This window comes from the organism of the source record quoted next, unplaced genomic scaffold (genome assembly GCF_019419815.1).
Source record: "Pyrus x bretschneideri cultivar Hongxiangsu unplaced genomic scaffold, Pyrus_bretschneideri_v1 Contig11, whole genome shotgun sequence".
Classification (NCBI taxonomy): domain Eukaryota; kingdom Viridiplantae; phylum Streptophyta; class Magnoliopsida; order Rosales; family Rosaceae; genus Pyrus; species Pyrus x bretschneideri.
In genome coordinates, this window is record NW_025999402.1 from 8492185 (window position 1) to 8506240 (window position 14056).

General features: G+C 40.2%; 2 protein-coding genes across 2 annotated transcripts; one reads left to right on the plus strand and one right to left on the minus strand.

The window, feature by feature from the left end:
• The first annotated feature begins 7071 nt into the window (after positions 1 to 7071).
• On the plus strand, positions 7072 to 10215 carry LOC103935679 (RNA-binding protein 42). The gene is made up of 6 exons (XM_009345483.3): positions 7072 to 7414; positions 7812 to 7989; positions 8262 to 8359; positions 9466 to 9562; positions 9664 to 9749; positions 9848 to 10215. Exons 1-6 carry the CDS (start codon positions 7193 to 7195, stop codon positions 9899 to 9901), a joined length of 735 nt encoding a protein of 244 aa, XP_009343758.2. The 5' UTR covers positions 7072 to 7192; the 3' UTR covers positions 9902 to 10215.
• A 546-nt stretch (positions 10216 to 10761) lies between these two features.
• LOC103935681 (tRNA N(3)-methylcytidine methyltransferase METTL6) lies at positions 10762 to 13846 on the minus strand. Its single transcript, XM_009345484.3, has 7 exons — positions 13522 to 13846; positions 12453 to 12562; positions 12138 to 12349; positions 11958 to 12049; positions 11564 to 11666; positions 11297 to 11439; positions 10762 to 11167 (listed from the first exon to the last, which is right to left on the minus strand). Exons 1-7 carry the CDS (start codon positions 13738 to 13740, stop codon positions 11069 to 11071), a joined length of 978 nt encoding a protein of 325 aa, XP_009343759.2. The 5' UTR covers positions 13741 to 13846; the 3' UTR covers positions 10762 to 11068.
• Between the last annotated feature and the right edge of the window lie 210 nt (positions 13847 to 14056).

A 14056-nucleotide genomic window follows, 5' to 3' on the forward strand; every position in this document is an offset into this window, starting at 1 on the left:
TTTAAGGGGAGGGGTAGCAGGATCCATGATCTTCTTTCCCAGTTAGATTCACTCCAGCGAGACTGGGGTCCAAACTATGACAAGATAAGGGAGATATCTCGGCAGATTGATGAGTTAAGACTCCAAGAGGAGAGTTATTGGTGCCAGCGATCGAGGGTAAAATGGTTGAGGGATGGGGATGCAAACTCTCAGTTTTTTCACTCTTCAACCCTTCAGAGGCGTAGGAGAAATAAGATTGTGAAGCTTAGGGCGGAAAATGGAAACTGGGTGGAAAATCCGTCTCAGGTGCGCCATTTAGTGGATAATCATTTCTTTTCAGTTTTTAGCTCGGCAGGGGATCGTAACTGGGGGTCGCTGCTAGATTGCATTAATCCCTCGATCTCGACAGAAATGAATGAGGCGCTAACTGCACCGGTTACGGAGGAGGAGATAAAGGAGGCTGCTGGGAATATGGGAGGTCTTAAGGCTCCCGGCCCCGATGGTTTCCAGGGAATCTTCTATCAGACATACTGGGAGATTGTGAAGGAAGATGTTTCGGCTCTGGTCAGAGAGTTGCTTCAGGACGTCGCGGGTTCGAGATTGATAAATCAGACTAATATAGTACTGATTCCCAAAGTCCCTAATCCGAAATTTGTGTCGCAGTTCAAGCCTATCAGCCTGTGTAACTATTCGTACAAAATACTGTCAAAGATTCTTGCTAACCGGTTGAAGGTATTTTTGCCTAAAATCATATCTCCATCTCAGAATGCTTTTGTGGCGGGTAGACAAATTCAGGATTGCATTGGCATAGCCCATGAGATGTTTCATTATCTGAAGGGAAGGAAAGTCAGGAACAGATTTGAAATGGGGATTAAACTGGATATGCAGAAGGCGTATGATAGGGTTGAATGGGACTTTTTGGATGCGGTAATGGAAAGAATGGGGTTCAGCAGTAGTTGGAGATCGCTAATTATTGGATGTATTTCGTCTGTGAGTTTCGCTGTTCTTCTAAATGGGCAGGCTGGTGAGTCTTTTGCTCCCTCGCGGGGTCTCCGTCAGGGGGATCCTCTTTCTCCCTATTTATTTATTTTGGTGGGGGAAGTTCTTTCAAAACTGATTCAGGGTGCGGTGGACCAAGGTAGGTTGGAGGGTGTTAAGATTGGTGGATCTGGACCCGTAATTTCTCACCTCTTCTTTGCGGATGATACCCTTCTGTTTCTACGGGCAGATGTGAAAAACTGCAGGAATTTGAAACATATGCTGGACAAATTTTGTGTGGCGTCTGGGCAGAAGGTTAATTTGGAGAAATCCAGTGTTTTCTTTGGGGCAAATGTTCCGAAAGTGAACGCGGATCAGATGGGGAATGCCCTTGGTATGACGGTGGTTAGCAATCCGGGGACTTATTTGGGGGTCCCTGCTATTTGGGGCCGGTCGAAAAAGCGTGGTCTTGCTTATGTAAAAGGAAGAGTAATGGAAAAGCTTCAAGGGTGGAAACAAAGTACTCTATCCCGTGCCGGTAAAGAGGTTTTAATTAAGGCTGTTATCCAAGCAATTCCGGCGTACCCAATGTGCATTTTCAAATTCCCCGCCGTCGTTTGTCAGGAATTGGATGCGTTAGTGGCTGGATTTTGGTGGGGTTGCAAGGAGGGAGCCCAAAAGATTCATTGGGTCTCAAAGGAGGTTTTGGGTTTGCCAAAAGACTTGGGTGGTTTAGGCTTCAAAAACTTTATGGAATTTAATGATGCTCTGCTTGCTAAACAATGTTGGCGGTTAATCACGGAACCGGACTCGCTGTGGGCTAGGGTGATGAAAGCCCGGTATTTTCCCCATTGCTCGATATGGGATGCGAAGAAAGGTGGTCGGGCTTCTTGGGCATGGAGCAGCCTCATCTGTGGCAGGGATGTGATCAAGGAGGGTTCCCATTGGCAGATTTTGGGCGGTCAGGAGGTGAGGGTGTGGCAGGATAGGTGGCTTCCAGCATTGCCCCTTGGACATCCGGTGCCGGTTGGCCAGGTTGCGGTTACTCCCAGTTTAAGGGTCAGTGCGCTTATCTGTCCGGAGTCGGGGCGGTGGAATCTTAGCTTTTTACAACCTTTCATATCGGGGGAGGCTTTGCAGGCTATTAAGGAGACGCCTTTGGGGGATCTAAGTCGTAATGATAGGCTCATCTGGGATTTGAGTAAGAACGGTACTTATTCGGTCAAGTCGGGTTATAGATGGCTGCAAGGTAGATCACTGGCTAGGAGGGACAAGCGTCGGCCTTCTATTCATGGGGTTCCCAAGGCGTTTTGGAAGGGGATTTGGAAGCTGGAGGTGCCCCCCAAGTTGCGACATTTCTTGTGGCTTACGATGCATAATTGTCTTCCTACTCGGGAAGCCTTGTACCGACGACGGTCCTCTCTGAACTCTACTTGTCCTATTTGCTGCTGCCATGATGAAACCATTGAGCACATTTTTCTTGCTTGCTCTTGGGTTGAGCCAATTTGGTTTGGTGGGGCTTTGGGGTATAAACTGGATCATCTTTCTCTCCCGTCTTGGCTGGAATGGATTCAGAAGGTATTCTCTCCGACTTTATGCAACTTTGGAGATACAATGTGGAGACAATCTTATATTGTTTTTACCTGTTGGTGTATTTGGAAAGCTCGTTGTGATTTTGTTTTCAAAGGGATGTCTGTTAACCCTTTAAAAGTCTTGGCTGATGTTTCTGCGGCTATGAGCTCGTTTTTTGGTGCTAAGGCAATGGCTGGGGTTAGGGGAAGGAGTGACCGGAGGAGGGGTACCCAGGTGGCGCGGTGGTGTGCTCCGGCCTCTCCTTTTGTGAAGATTAATGTGGATGCCAGTTGGTCCAAGGCCTCAAAGATGGGATTTGTTGGATTGATTGCGCGGGACATGGAGAGAAAATTCGTGGCTGCAGCGCGGTATGCTATATCTGCTCCTTCTGCTGCTGCAGCGGAGGCTTATGCGTTGCTGTACGGGTGCCAACTTGGTGACGAGTTGGGAGTAAGGTATGTAATTCTTGAGTCGGACTCCCTTGAAGCGATTAATTGTTTATCTAGTTCGCTGTCTAGGGGTAGTTGGGAGGCATTTCCGGTGCTGGCTCGGGTTAAACAACTGGGGGAGAAGTTCTTTGATTGCCGATGGTCTTGGGTGCCCCGTTCTGCAAATGGCGTGGCTCACAAGATTGCATCGGGTGGTTTTACGGAGATGAGTGATGTCGTTTGGGTCGTTAGGCCCCCATCTTCGTTGGTCTTTGTATTGAATAATGACGGACTACCTTGTCCTCATTAATTTGATTTGGTGGTGCCAGGGGTGACACCTCTACTTGGTGGAGGGGTCTTTGTGGTTTTCCCATTGTCACTGCCTGTTTATTGTATGTTTGTTTGCCTCTCTGTAGGCCTTTTATGATATGGTATCTGGTGTTCAAAAAAAAAAAAAAAAAAAAAAACCCTAAACAAAAATAATTGAGATCAAATTTTTTTTAAAAAAAAGTATAAATTGATTCCCATTCTTTATTTGGAGGATTAAAACTTCAAAATCAATATCCATATGTTTAAACGTTTTTCTGTATCACAACGTTTTAGAATTTTAATCATAATAGAACATAGGATAAAAATTGCATGAATGGTAAATGTTTGATTATTGAATGTGTGTTTATGGGTAAATTTTGGTATTCTTTAATTCCATCTTATGCTTTACGGTAATTATACAATAAGGTGAAAAAAAAAATTCACATTTAAATTTTAAATTGGGCATAGAATGACATCACATGAGTTCATATAAAATTTTCTAAACCCTAAAGCCAAAAAAGACAAAAGTGAAAATCCCCTACTAATGGACGAGTGTTGCTGTAGCCATAGCCACCATGAAAACCGGCAACCCAAAGCGATTACCAACTATCTTCTCTTAGGCCATCTCCAACCGAAAGTTGGCCAGATGGCTCATTTTAGCCATCTGGCCCTCCAAGAAATTAATATGTTAATGAACAATGCAGGGTCATATTTCTTACCATCTCCAACCGAGAGCCAAAGGGTCATAGGGCCAAACAAATTAAATGTAATATAATTAAATATTTAAAATAAATTGTGAAAGGAAAATGCTTATGAAAGGAACTACAACTACAACTACACCCATTATAATTTTTCCACATCGGGCGTGGGAGATGAATGAGCAAGGAAGCTTATAAAATGAACACCCCAACTTTGACCAAATCACCTTTAATATTTTTTAGAAAATTTTGGCCCCAAAAAAAAAATTGCAAAAAATAAAATAAAATAAATATGATGTCATTATGACGTTAGCATGTGGCCCCGCCTGGGGCTGGCTGGTTTGGGCCAGCCGGTTGGCACTTTGGCCATTTTTGTGTAGTGGGCCCCACGAGCCCTTGGCTTGGCCTTCTGTTAGAGATGGTTTTCGGGCTATTTTCAACCCTCTGACCCTCTGGACCCTTCGATTAGAGATGGCCTTACATTCACAAGTCATGACATCAACCTAGGCTGTTTTGGATGGAGGATATGATAAAAATAAAGGAACATTTATTTTTATTTAAAATAAAAGATAGTAATGGTACAAAGACTTCGAGGCTGGTTTAGTGTGCATAATTTTTTTTAATAAATGATAACATTAGTAGGTTAGATAGTTAAATGTTAGGAGAAAGAGAATCGGTGGGGGTTCGATCTGCACCAGAGTGTATAGGTATTATTTCTTTCAAATTAGAATGAATAATTTATCAAATTTAAGTACGTTGAAGGAAGAAGTCCAAATGATGAATTAATAACCTTTCTAATATTCACAAAATCAATGGCATACACATTTAACAATTTTAAAATTTATAAGCTATCCAAGCTTGAGGACTAAATGAACTATGGGATCCAAAATATGTTTGGAAACACTTTTGAAAGAGGAGATTTGCGTTGTGTCACTCAATAGGCCAATTAGGTATCACACTCGCATCTACGTCAGAGTCGCTTAGTGCGTAGGGATGACAATTACTATCGGTTAAACTCATTATAAGTGAATAACCATCCAAATGAGAAGATTTGCGGATGAAAGTTAGAGTACTTTTTGGATAAGGTAGTGCTATTTACACACCCATTGTTACTTCTCACACACATCTTTCAATTTCCTGCCATTGAATTGAATAAATTGAAGAATATCAATAGATAAAAATTAACAAGGGTACGTGAGAAGTAAAAAAATGAAGTGTGAATAGCATAACCCTTTGAATATATAGAAAAACTGTGAATATTATTTGATTACGGGTCCCGTAAGTATTAGTGGGCCTTCTGGCCTACCTGTTGGGCATTTTGGTCTTTATAAGTAGTTTTATAATTCATAATTGGAAACTTTAACGAAAAGCTCCCGTTACTGTTTACTTTAACGAAAAACCACATTTTTACACTAAAAAGTCAATCATAATACTATTTCTTTTACCCTTTATTTTATCTTTATCGTTAAAAGTCAAAGTTTTCAAGTCCATAAAAACGGGAGAAAGAGAAATACCGTTAAACAAATGAAAGCAAACCGGAAAGCTATAGAAATATCTGAAATTACGATCCTAATTGCCCCCAATTCGTACCACCCAAAACCTTATCTTTAACAAAAAGCTCCTGCTACTGTTTACTTTAACAAAAAATCATATTTTTACACTAAAAAGTCAATCCTGATGCTATTTATTTTACCTAGGGATGGGCACGGGCTAGGCCGGGCCCAATTTTGAAGGGACCGAACTGGACCCGGGTTCAATGGAGACGGGCCGAGCCAGGCCGGGGATTACATTTTCTAATATAAGAACCGGACCTTACCCGGCCCAGTTGAAACGGGCCGGTTCGGGCCAGGTCCACAGGTCATTGGTGTTTTTTTTTTCTTCTTTTCTTCTTCAACTTTTTAGATCGTCGGGAATCGGACCACCACTTTCTTCTCAAACATCCTCGTCGCAGTCATCTTCTTGCCGAGCTTCCTCGTCGTGGTTTTGAGCAGCCGCTTCGTGCAGTGGCGACGAATGTTGTAGCATTAGTCCCTAATGCTGAGTCCAAACTGTGTCCTAAACTAGAAGAGCGCTCCGACCATCACTTGTGGATGTGCCACTCGAAATCGAACACGAAGAGGCCTGCAACTGCCCATTTCCACTACCAACTCTCCAGATCAATAATCATTCACCTTACATTAGCTTTACATTGATCAAATCCAATGAATACCCAAATTGAAAAAAAAATGAATTGCTAAAGATATAAAATTGCAAAAGAAAAATGAAAAACCCTAACCCATCGATCAAACCCCTAATTCAATAATCCTAGGCGCGAAAAATGAAAAACCCTAACCCATCGATCAAACCCCTAATTCAATAACCCTAGGCGCTAAAACAACACAATTGACCCCAATCCTAAATAAAAAAAAACCTTAACCCAACCAAATCCCAAATTATGAAACCCTAGAATCAAACCAAATTTTGATCCCAGGCCTTGAGATCGTCCTCAGAGATCTTCTCGTTAGGCTTGGTGGCGTCGACATGCTGTTGTCGGCGCAATCGTCCTTGATCATGTGCTTGATGGTCTGCGACTCGACCTCGAATGACTCGCCGTTTGAGCTCTTGAGGGTGATCTTCTTCGACGACAACGACATGGTTGGTGACGGTGAGACTTGAGAAGGGTGACTGGTGAGATTGGGTTGTTGCTCCAGTCCTCGCAGCACCAGCAATCGTCGATCGATTGGGTTGACGACAAGGCATTGACTTTGGAGAAAGACGAAATCGAATTCGAGGACTCGAGTCGAGTGATAGAGTTGAGGTCGAGGACGAGGAAACCTAAAACTAACGGTTAAGATTAGATGGAGATATGATCTCTTCAATCTCGCCCATCCATTTTAATCATAAACGGGCCGGTCCAGGTACCCGCGGTTCCTGTACTTCAGGAATCGACCCGAATAAAAAATTACAAAGGTCCGGCCCATTTCTCTTTTTTAAAATTAAGAACCGGCCCGTACCCACCCCGACCCATGGTTCCTATACCCGTTTGCCCACCCTTAATTTTACCCTTTATTTTATCTTTATAGTTAAAAAGTCAAAAGTTTTGAAGTCCATAAAAACGGGAGAAGGAGAAATACCGTTAAACAAACGAAAGCAAACCGGAAAGCTCTAGAAATATCTGAAATTACGATCCCGATTGCCCCCAATTCGTACAACCCAAACCCTATCTTTACCTTCACTCCGATATCAGCCATGGCGAACCAACCGTCTTCTTCCACAGCTCCTCCGTCGACTTCTTCCCAATTCACATACGCCAACGCCTCGTCGTCGTCGTCCTACTTCCCCATGCCATTCCACCTCCAGCAACCCCAGTACCCCGCGCCTTACGCCGTCGCAGCGCCACCCGCCCCATCCGTCTACCCGGCCCCGGCTCCGGTCGCTGGTGTCTACTCTCTCCCTCAGCAGTATCAGCAGGTATGTTTCCCGGGACGCCTTTTTTTGTATACATTTACTCTTATATGCATATTCATATGTTTGGGGTTTGATAATTAATGCCTTTGATTTCTTGAATAGTTGAGAATAAAGAGAATGGGTCTTTTCTTCGTTTCGGAAATTCGTATGCTTTCGTGAAAAGTATGTTCTTTGTTGAAACGAATTCATGTTATTTTTGCCTTTAAAGAGCTATAATTTTTGGGATTCTTGTTTGAGGAACTATTACAATTTGAAAATATAGAGGAAAGCTACTTATAGTTTTCAAGATTTTCAGTTTTGAAATAAGTAAAGGAGCTACTTATCAGTTTTTGCTGTTTTAGGGGAAATTGTTCGGTGTGTTAGTTTCATGTGTATAATTTGTTGTAGTGTAAATAAACAGGCTCAGCAGTTGTTTCAAAGGGATGCACAGACGATTACACCTGAGGCTCTCGAGAGTGTGAAAGCTGCTCTTGCAAACAGCGAAATTGAGCACAAAGCGGAAGCTAAGAAGAAAGCTATCCCTCGTAAAGCTGCCGGGCAGGCCTGGGAGGACCCAACTCTTGCAGAATGGCCAGAAAGTATGTGTGATTTCATAATTAAATGCTCTTTCAAATTAATTTTTGTTATGATTCAATTGCATGATTGTGTCCCCTTTCAGTTTATCTTCTTTGAATTTTTCCCTTTAGGGTTTAGGCTACTTGGTTCATGCAATACGATTCAGTTTTCACTTTAGTTTTTTGGTTTCTGAGCAAGTTGTTCTCACACGATTAGCATTTTAAATTTACCTTACTTTTCTTCAATTAAATGCATACTTATGCCTTATAATTCTGTTGTGTTTTGGATTTTGCAGATGATTATCGACTTTTTTGTGGTGATCTTGGTAATGAGGTGAATGATGATGTTCTTTCTAAAGCATTTTCACGATTTCCTTCCTTTAACATGGCAAGAGTAAGTTTCTGCCTCATCTCCTTTTTTTTTTCCGTTAAAGTTCTTTTATTATTAGAAATTGTTTGCGTGGTGTGAACTTCTTAAATTTTACGTTCAGATTGTTATATGAAGAATTCAGAGCACTTTGTTTTATTCATTCTAAGGTAGGTCTCATCTGCTGTTTACATTTTTGTTGGATGTGTAATTGTACTAGTAGCTCCCAAGTTGCAAATTGGAATGGTCAAAGTTGTTATGATGCGTTTATCATTTTTTTTAAGTTCATGCACTTCTAACAACATTTGATTGTAAGACGCCTATTGACAACCTACATCACAACTTATGTGATTTTTCAAGCATCTGCTGACTAATTTTGAGATCTCAAATTTAGTTAAAATCAGTTTTGACCATTAAATATAGGTTGGACAGCTTGGAATCAACATTTGGAGGTTGAGTTGGTTGAATTTGACCTGACTCACAGGCTACCTTGAATTATTGCTTGTTGGGTCGATTTGAACGAATTTGGAGTCAGGTTAGTGAACCGATTGAGCTTCCATGGTTCTCAATATAAGTGAACCTTAGGGGTGGGTGTGCAGCCCTGCTTTTGGGCTTGGGAAAATGGTAACAATTTTTTTTTGTTTGGTTAATGAAATTCTGTGTCAAAAATTTGAAATTTTCCTTCTACCTATGACCATAAAAGGAATTTATGACTAGAGTTGAAAACTGTTTGATGTAAATTTCCTAGCTAAAACACTGCTGTGGTGGTGTAACGTGTGTGGGGGTGACGGTAGTGTGGGATTTGGGTCAATGGGGGGCATCCTAGCTAAAACACTGTAAAAAACTGTAGAGTGTACTTTGTTTTGTTTCTTCATTTAGTATGTAGATGCTTTGCTTGATGTTCTCATACGTGTGTGATATATGGTTGGTAAAAGTGAGCCGTAATTGTCTTAGAATCCAATTGTTTTCCTTATTTTGAATGTGCCTGGATTGTAGTGCTTATAATCTTCTGTGGATTATTCTGTTTCTCACTACGTTTTTTATTCATCTACTTTTTTCTCATAGAATTTGTGATTTTTGACTGTGATTGAAATGTAAAAACTTATGTACGTCTGCTTTATCACCATCTCTAGGTTGTCAGAGATAAGAGGACTGGAAAAACCAAGGGCTTTGGATTTGTTAGCTTTGCCAACCCTTCTGACCTGGCCGGAGCACTAAAGGAAATGAATGGTGAGAAAAATATTTACTTGTATGGTGATTAGAATCGTAGGGATTGTTGATACGTTTTGACTTATATGATAATTGTCTTATATAATTTGCAATAATTCCAGGTAAGTACGTGGGCAATCGGCCAATCAAACTACGGAAAAGTAACTGGAGGGAGAGGATAGATTATGATGCACTAGAAAGACAAAAGGTACTGTTTCCACTTGTTTAGCGTAGTTTCAAATTTCTGGCTTTCCGAACGGTAGTCTATGCTTACCAAGTGTTCCTGCTTTATTTCATTTGTGGCAGAACCACACTCACAAGAAACCAAAGCCTTCGAAGAAGAGTATATTGCACAAGTGAGCCAGAGACTTGTAGACAACGTGGTGAATATGATAATTGGCGCAGCGAAGTAATTGATCATTTTATTCCTCAAATCAAACTCGGCTCCTGGTGTTAATCAAATCGATGTAGGGATGTGGTGAAGCTTAATGATGGTAATTGAACGAATGATACTATGCAACGGGCATTTATTTTGTGTGTAATACAGGGATTAGTGGTGGATCCTTTTAAATGCACCTTTAAACTTCTTTTGATGTACTAATTAAACAAGTTATATCAAGTATATTGAAAGTTAGTTGTTAAATGTGCAAGGTTTTACTACTGTTTTTGTGTTACTTCATGTGTGTGTGTGTGTGGATGGAGTTTCAATTGAGGAACACCTTTGTAAGGGCCACGCCACCTTGTATTTCAATGACCCGAACCACTCCTTAGATCGTCTTCGAAGGATTTGCAAAAAATCACTCGAATCTAAAACCACGTTCGGGATATAGATATCAGGCAGTTGGCTACCTCACATAAGTTAACCCATCCATCAATAAAGCATATGTAACAAAATTTACCCTCACTATTACTTGTAGAAAGGTAAAACTCAACTCGACTAGAAGAAATACGGGCTTCTAGTGGCAACATGCTATGGGATGATGGTTCCGCTTATAGGGTCAAATCAATATGTTATAAGAAGAAATATTTGAATATCAATCTCATTGATATCATCGATTTCATAAGTATTGTACCAAATCCCATCAATCGAACCGCTTTTTCGAGAAATACGAAACATCTAAGTCATAAAGGTAAAGAGATCCATTCATTGATAAGAAAAAGAAAAAACATGAATGGTGATTGGATTGATGATAAAATAGATTCCTGGGTCTTGACCAGTGAGTGATTCAATTGATGATAAAGAAAGAGAATCCTTCGCTCAGTTCTCCACCTTAACGACAGAAAAAAGCTTCTCGGTCTCGTTTACAGATAACTAGTATCTTCTTCCCAAGAAGCTACATTACTTGTAGAAAAAAGTAACAAAATTTACCCTCACTATTACTTGTAGAAAAAATAAAACTCAACTCGGCTTCTCGGTCTCGTTTACAGATAACTAGTATCTTCTTCCCAAGAAGCTACATTACAGAGAAAGCAAAACTATCCCTTCAAAGTGCGACATTAAAACCAGAGTGACTGCGTCAAATGATTTCATACCGGCTTCTGGAACTTTCCATGAACCCACACCCTTCGCATGCTCTTACCCTTCCGACGATTCACTGACTTAACACAGCAGTATTCGAGCTCAAGCTGACAAAACCGAGTGATAGAGCATTAGACAGTACTAGAAAAACACACATACACGCAAAATTAGCATAAGTTCAAATAGCGAAAAACTCCAAACAATTATTTTTACTCGTTTATGAGCAAAATTAGTACCTGTTTGAAGCCGGCACGCACAAATAGATCCCTCACAGTATCTAGACAGAAGAAATAAGAACGGGTTCCATCTGATCGCATATACTCCCTGAATTGCACTCTTTTGTCCTCCTCAAATCGAAGCATGGTCATGTCATAGAGGCCTGATGTTCATCAAAATTCTGTCAGCACGAAAAATACTAGAAATATTTCCAAAAACTTTAAAGCTAGAGCTCAAAAAGAGATTTAAAACTCCAAGTCCAAGCCAAAATTAGATTAAATCATTACCATAATCCCTAAAGAACAGCAGGCCTCCGGGTTTTAAAAGAGAAAAACACTCCATGATGGACGCTGGCATCCTTTTGAGTGGTAATGCTGACAGTGTGAATATCTGACAGATTTCACAGTAAAGAAATAAGCTCATATCACCAAGTTATTGTTTCAAGTGAAGAAAATGGATAGAAAGTATTATAGTATCACAGTTCAAATCACAAGATATCAAAACGAAGAGCGCCAATTGACAGAAAAAAAGTTTCACACAACAGAGACCAGTTTTAACCCTGAAGCTTTATCATTCACAATTAGCAAGAGTCCAGACAAAAAACTTCTGAACCAAACAGTCGTATAAGCAAAATGTAATATTTCAAAGGTTCATTGGCCGGTTTGTTGAAAGAATGCTCACCAAGGTAACAAAATCAACCCCACCAACACAACATTTACTTTCTTTCGATGCATATTTATAATTTGGATCCGTTTCACTTTTGCCTCTACCATCTGGAGAAACAAACAGAGCTTTGAGTTTTATATCAGGGGGCCTGCTTGTACTTCATACATAATAATATACACAGATGAAGCAACTAACCTGTCAAGTGCTGCTGCGATGTTTGTGTGAAGTTTTCTCGACAAGGATTGCAGGCCAACCATGTTGGAAACGCAGTTACAGAAAAATCATGACAAAATGGATGGAAACGATGTTCAACAGCTGCAATGTTAGAGGCATCTATAGTCTCCTTAACCCTGTCAAGGGCCTCAGTGCTACAATCACAAGCATAAACAATGATGTTCTCATTGCCACTGCACGGGAAATAATGATTTGTAAGGATAACAAATAGAACACCAGCAATCACATCCATGCATTCAGTAAATTCTGAAAGGAGACAGGTTTAGAGTGTAATACCGTAATATTGGAAGAATGGTGCTGCCATTACCGCACCCCACCTCCAAAACCTTAGAATTCTTTTTCCAATTAACGAGTTCAGGGAATTCTTCTAACAAATATCTCCTTTCCTGCATTGAATCACGTTTACGGAATAAAACAGAGAATGGGGAAATGAAAGTTAAGTGTCATAAAGACAAAAAGTTGAAATAAAGGGAAAAAAAAAATCAAACAGAAGTGATTCAGAGTAAAGATTGCTTCTGGAAAGGGCTAAAAGTGCTTTTTGACAACCAAAAGTGCTTCTAATTACATTTGGTAGAGAAACGCAAAAGCTCTGGGTCCTAAGCCCATCCTGGAGAAGCACCTGCACTCCAAGTACTTTTCCATGAAACACTTGAACATTTAATAAATTTTTTTGATATATTTATAATAGAGTAAATTATAGCTATGGTCCCTTAACTTTAACTCAATTGGAGCAATGGTCTCAACTAAAAATCAATTAGCATTGGTCCCTCAACTCATCAAAACGTGCAGCTATGGTCCCTCAACTAAAAATCCATTATCATTGGTCCCTCAACTTTAATTCAACTGGAGAAATGGTCCCTTAACTTTAACCCAATTGTAGCAATGATCCTCCCAACATAACTTGTTTTGACAAAATTTTTGACGTAGTTGACAAAAATGACCATAATTACACACTTTGATGAGTTAAGGGACCCTTATTATATAAATGGTTATTCCAACGTAACTTATTTTGACAAAATTTTGATGAAATTGATGAAAAGGAATATAGCTACATATTTTGATAAGTTAAGGGACCAATGGTAATGGATTTTTAGTTGAGGAACATTGCTACAATTTACTCTTTGTAATAAAAGCACTTCTAGCAAAAAAGCTTCCTAACCCAATTCAGAAAATCTAGAATAACATTGAAAGATGGAGGCTTTAAAGATTAACAATCTATAATTACACAGAAATATGGATAATTTCCGAAAAAATATCAACAAACTCAATAACCCAAATAAATAAAATGGCATATTTTATTAATTGACAAAAAAAGGTAAATTAAGAGAGGGAAAGCAATGGGGACCTTGAAGAATTTGCCGGAGGAATGACGGTGGTGAAATCTGTTCCACGCGTGAGAGCCGTCGGCGGCGGAGGAATGGGATTGATCTGTTGCGACAGAATTCAGTGAGAAGGAGGTGGGTTCGAAAGGCAGCAAGTGGTAGCTGAACGACGGGTCGTTTTCCACCTGAGCTCGGAGGTCTTCCCACTCGAAGTCCTTGCTGAAGTACTCTGCTTTTCTCATTGGAAACGGAGAGACTGTAATTCTGCTGATAGCGAGCGATGTCCGGGGTTGGAGAAGGAGGACTTCCAACAGCAGCTGTTTGAAACATAAATTGTTAAAAAAAATAAACAAACAGTTCGCAATTATATTACTATTTGTAAATAAATACACTTAATTTGTAATTCAATAGTATAGTACTCTAGCTTTTGCTAAGACCGTCTAACGAGACCTTTAGTTGAGGCAAGTGAAATTTAATCGCATTAAAAGTTAGTCCACGAAGGTAATAAACATGGAATTACATTAACTCTTAGTTCAAATCAATCTAGTGAAACCTAAT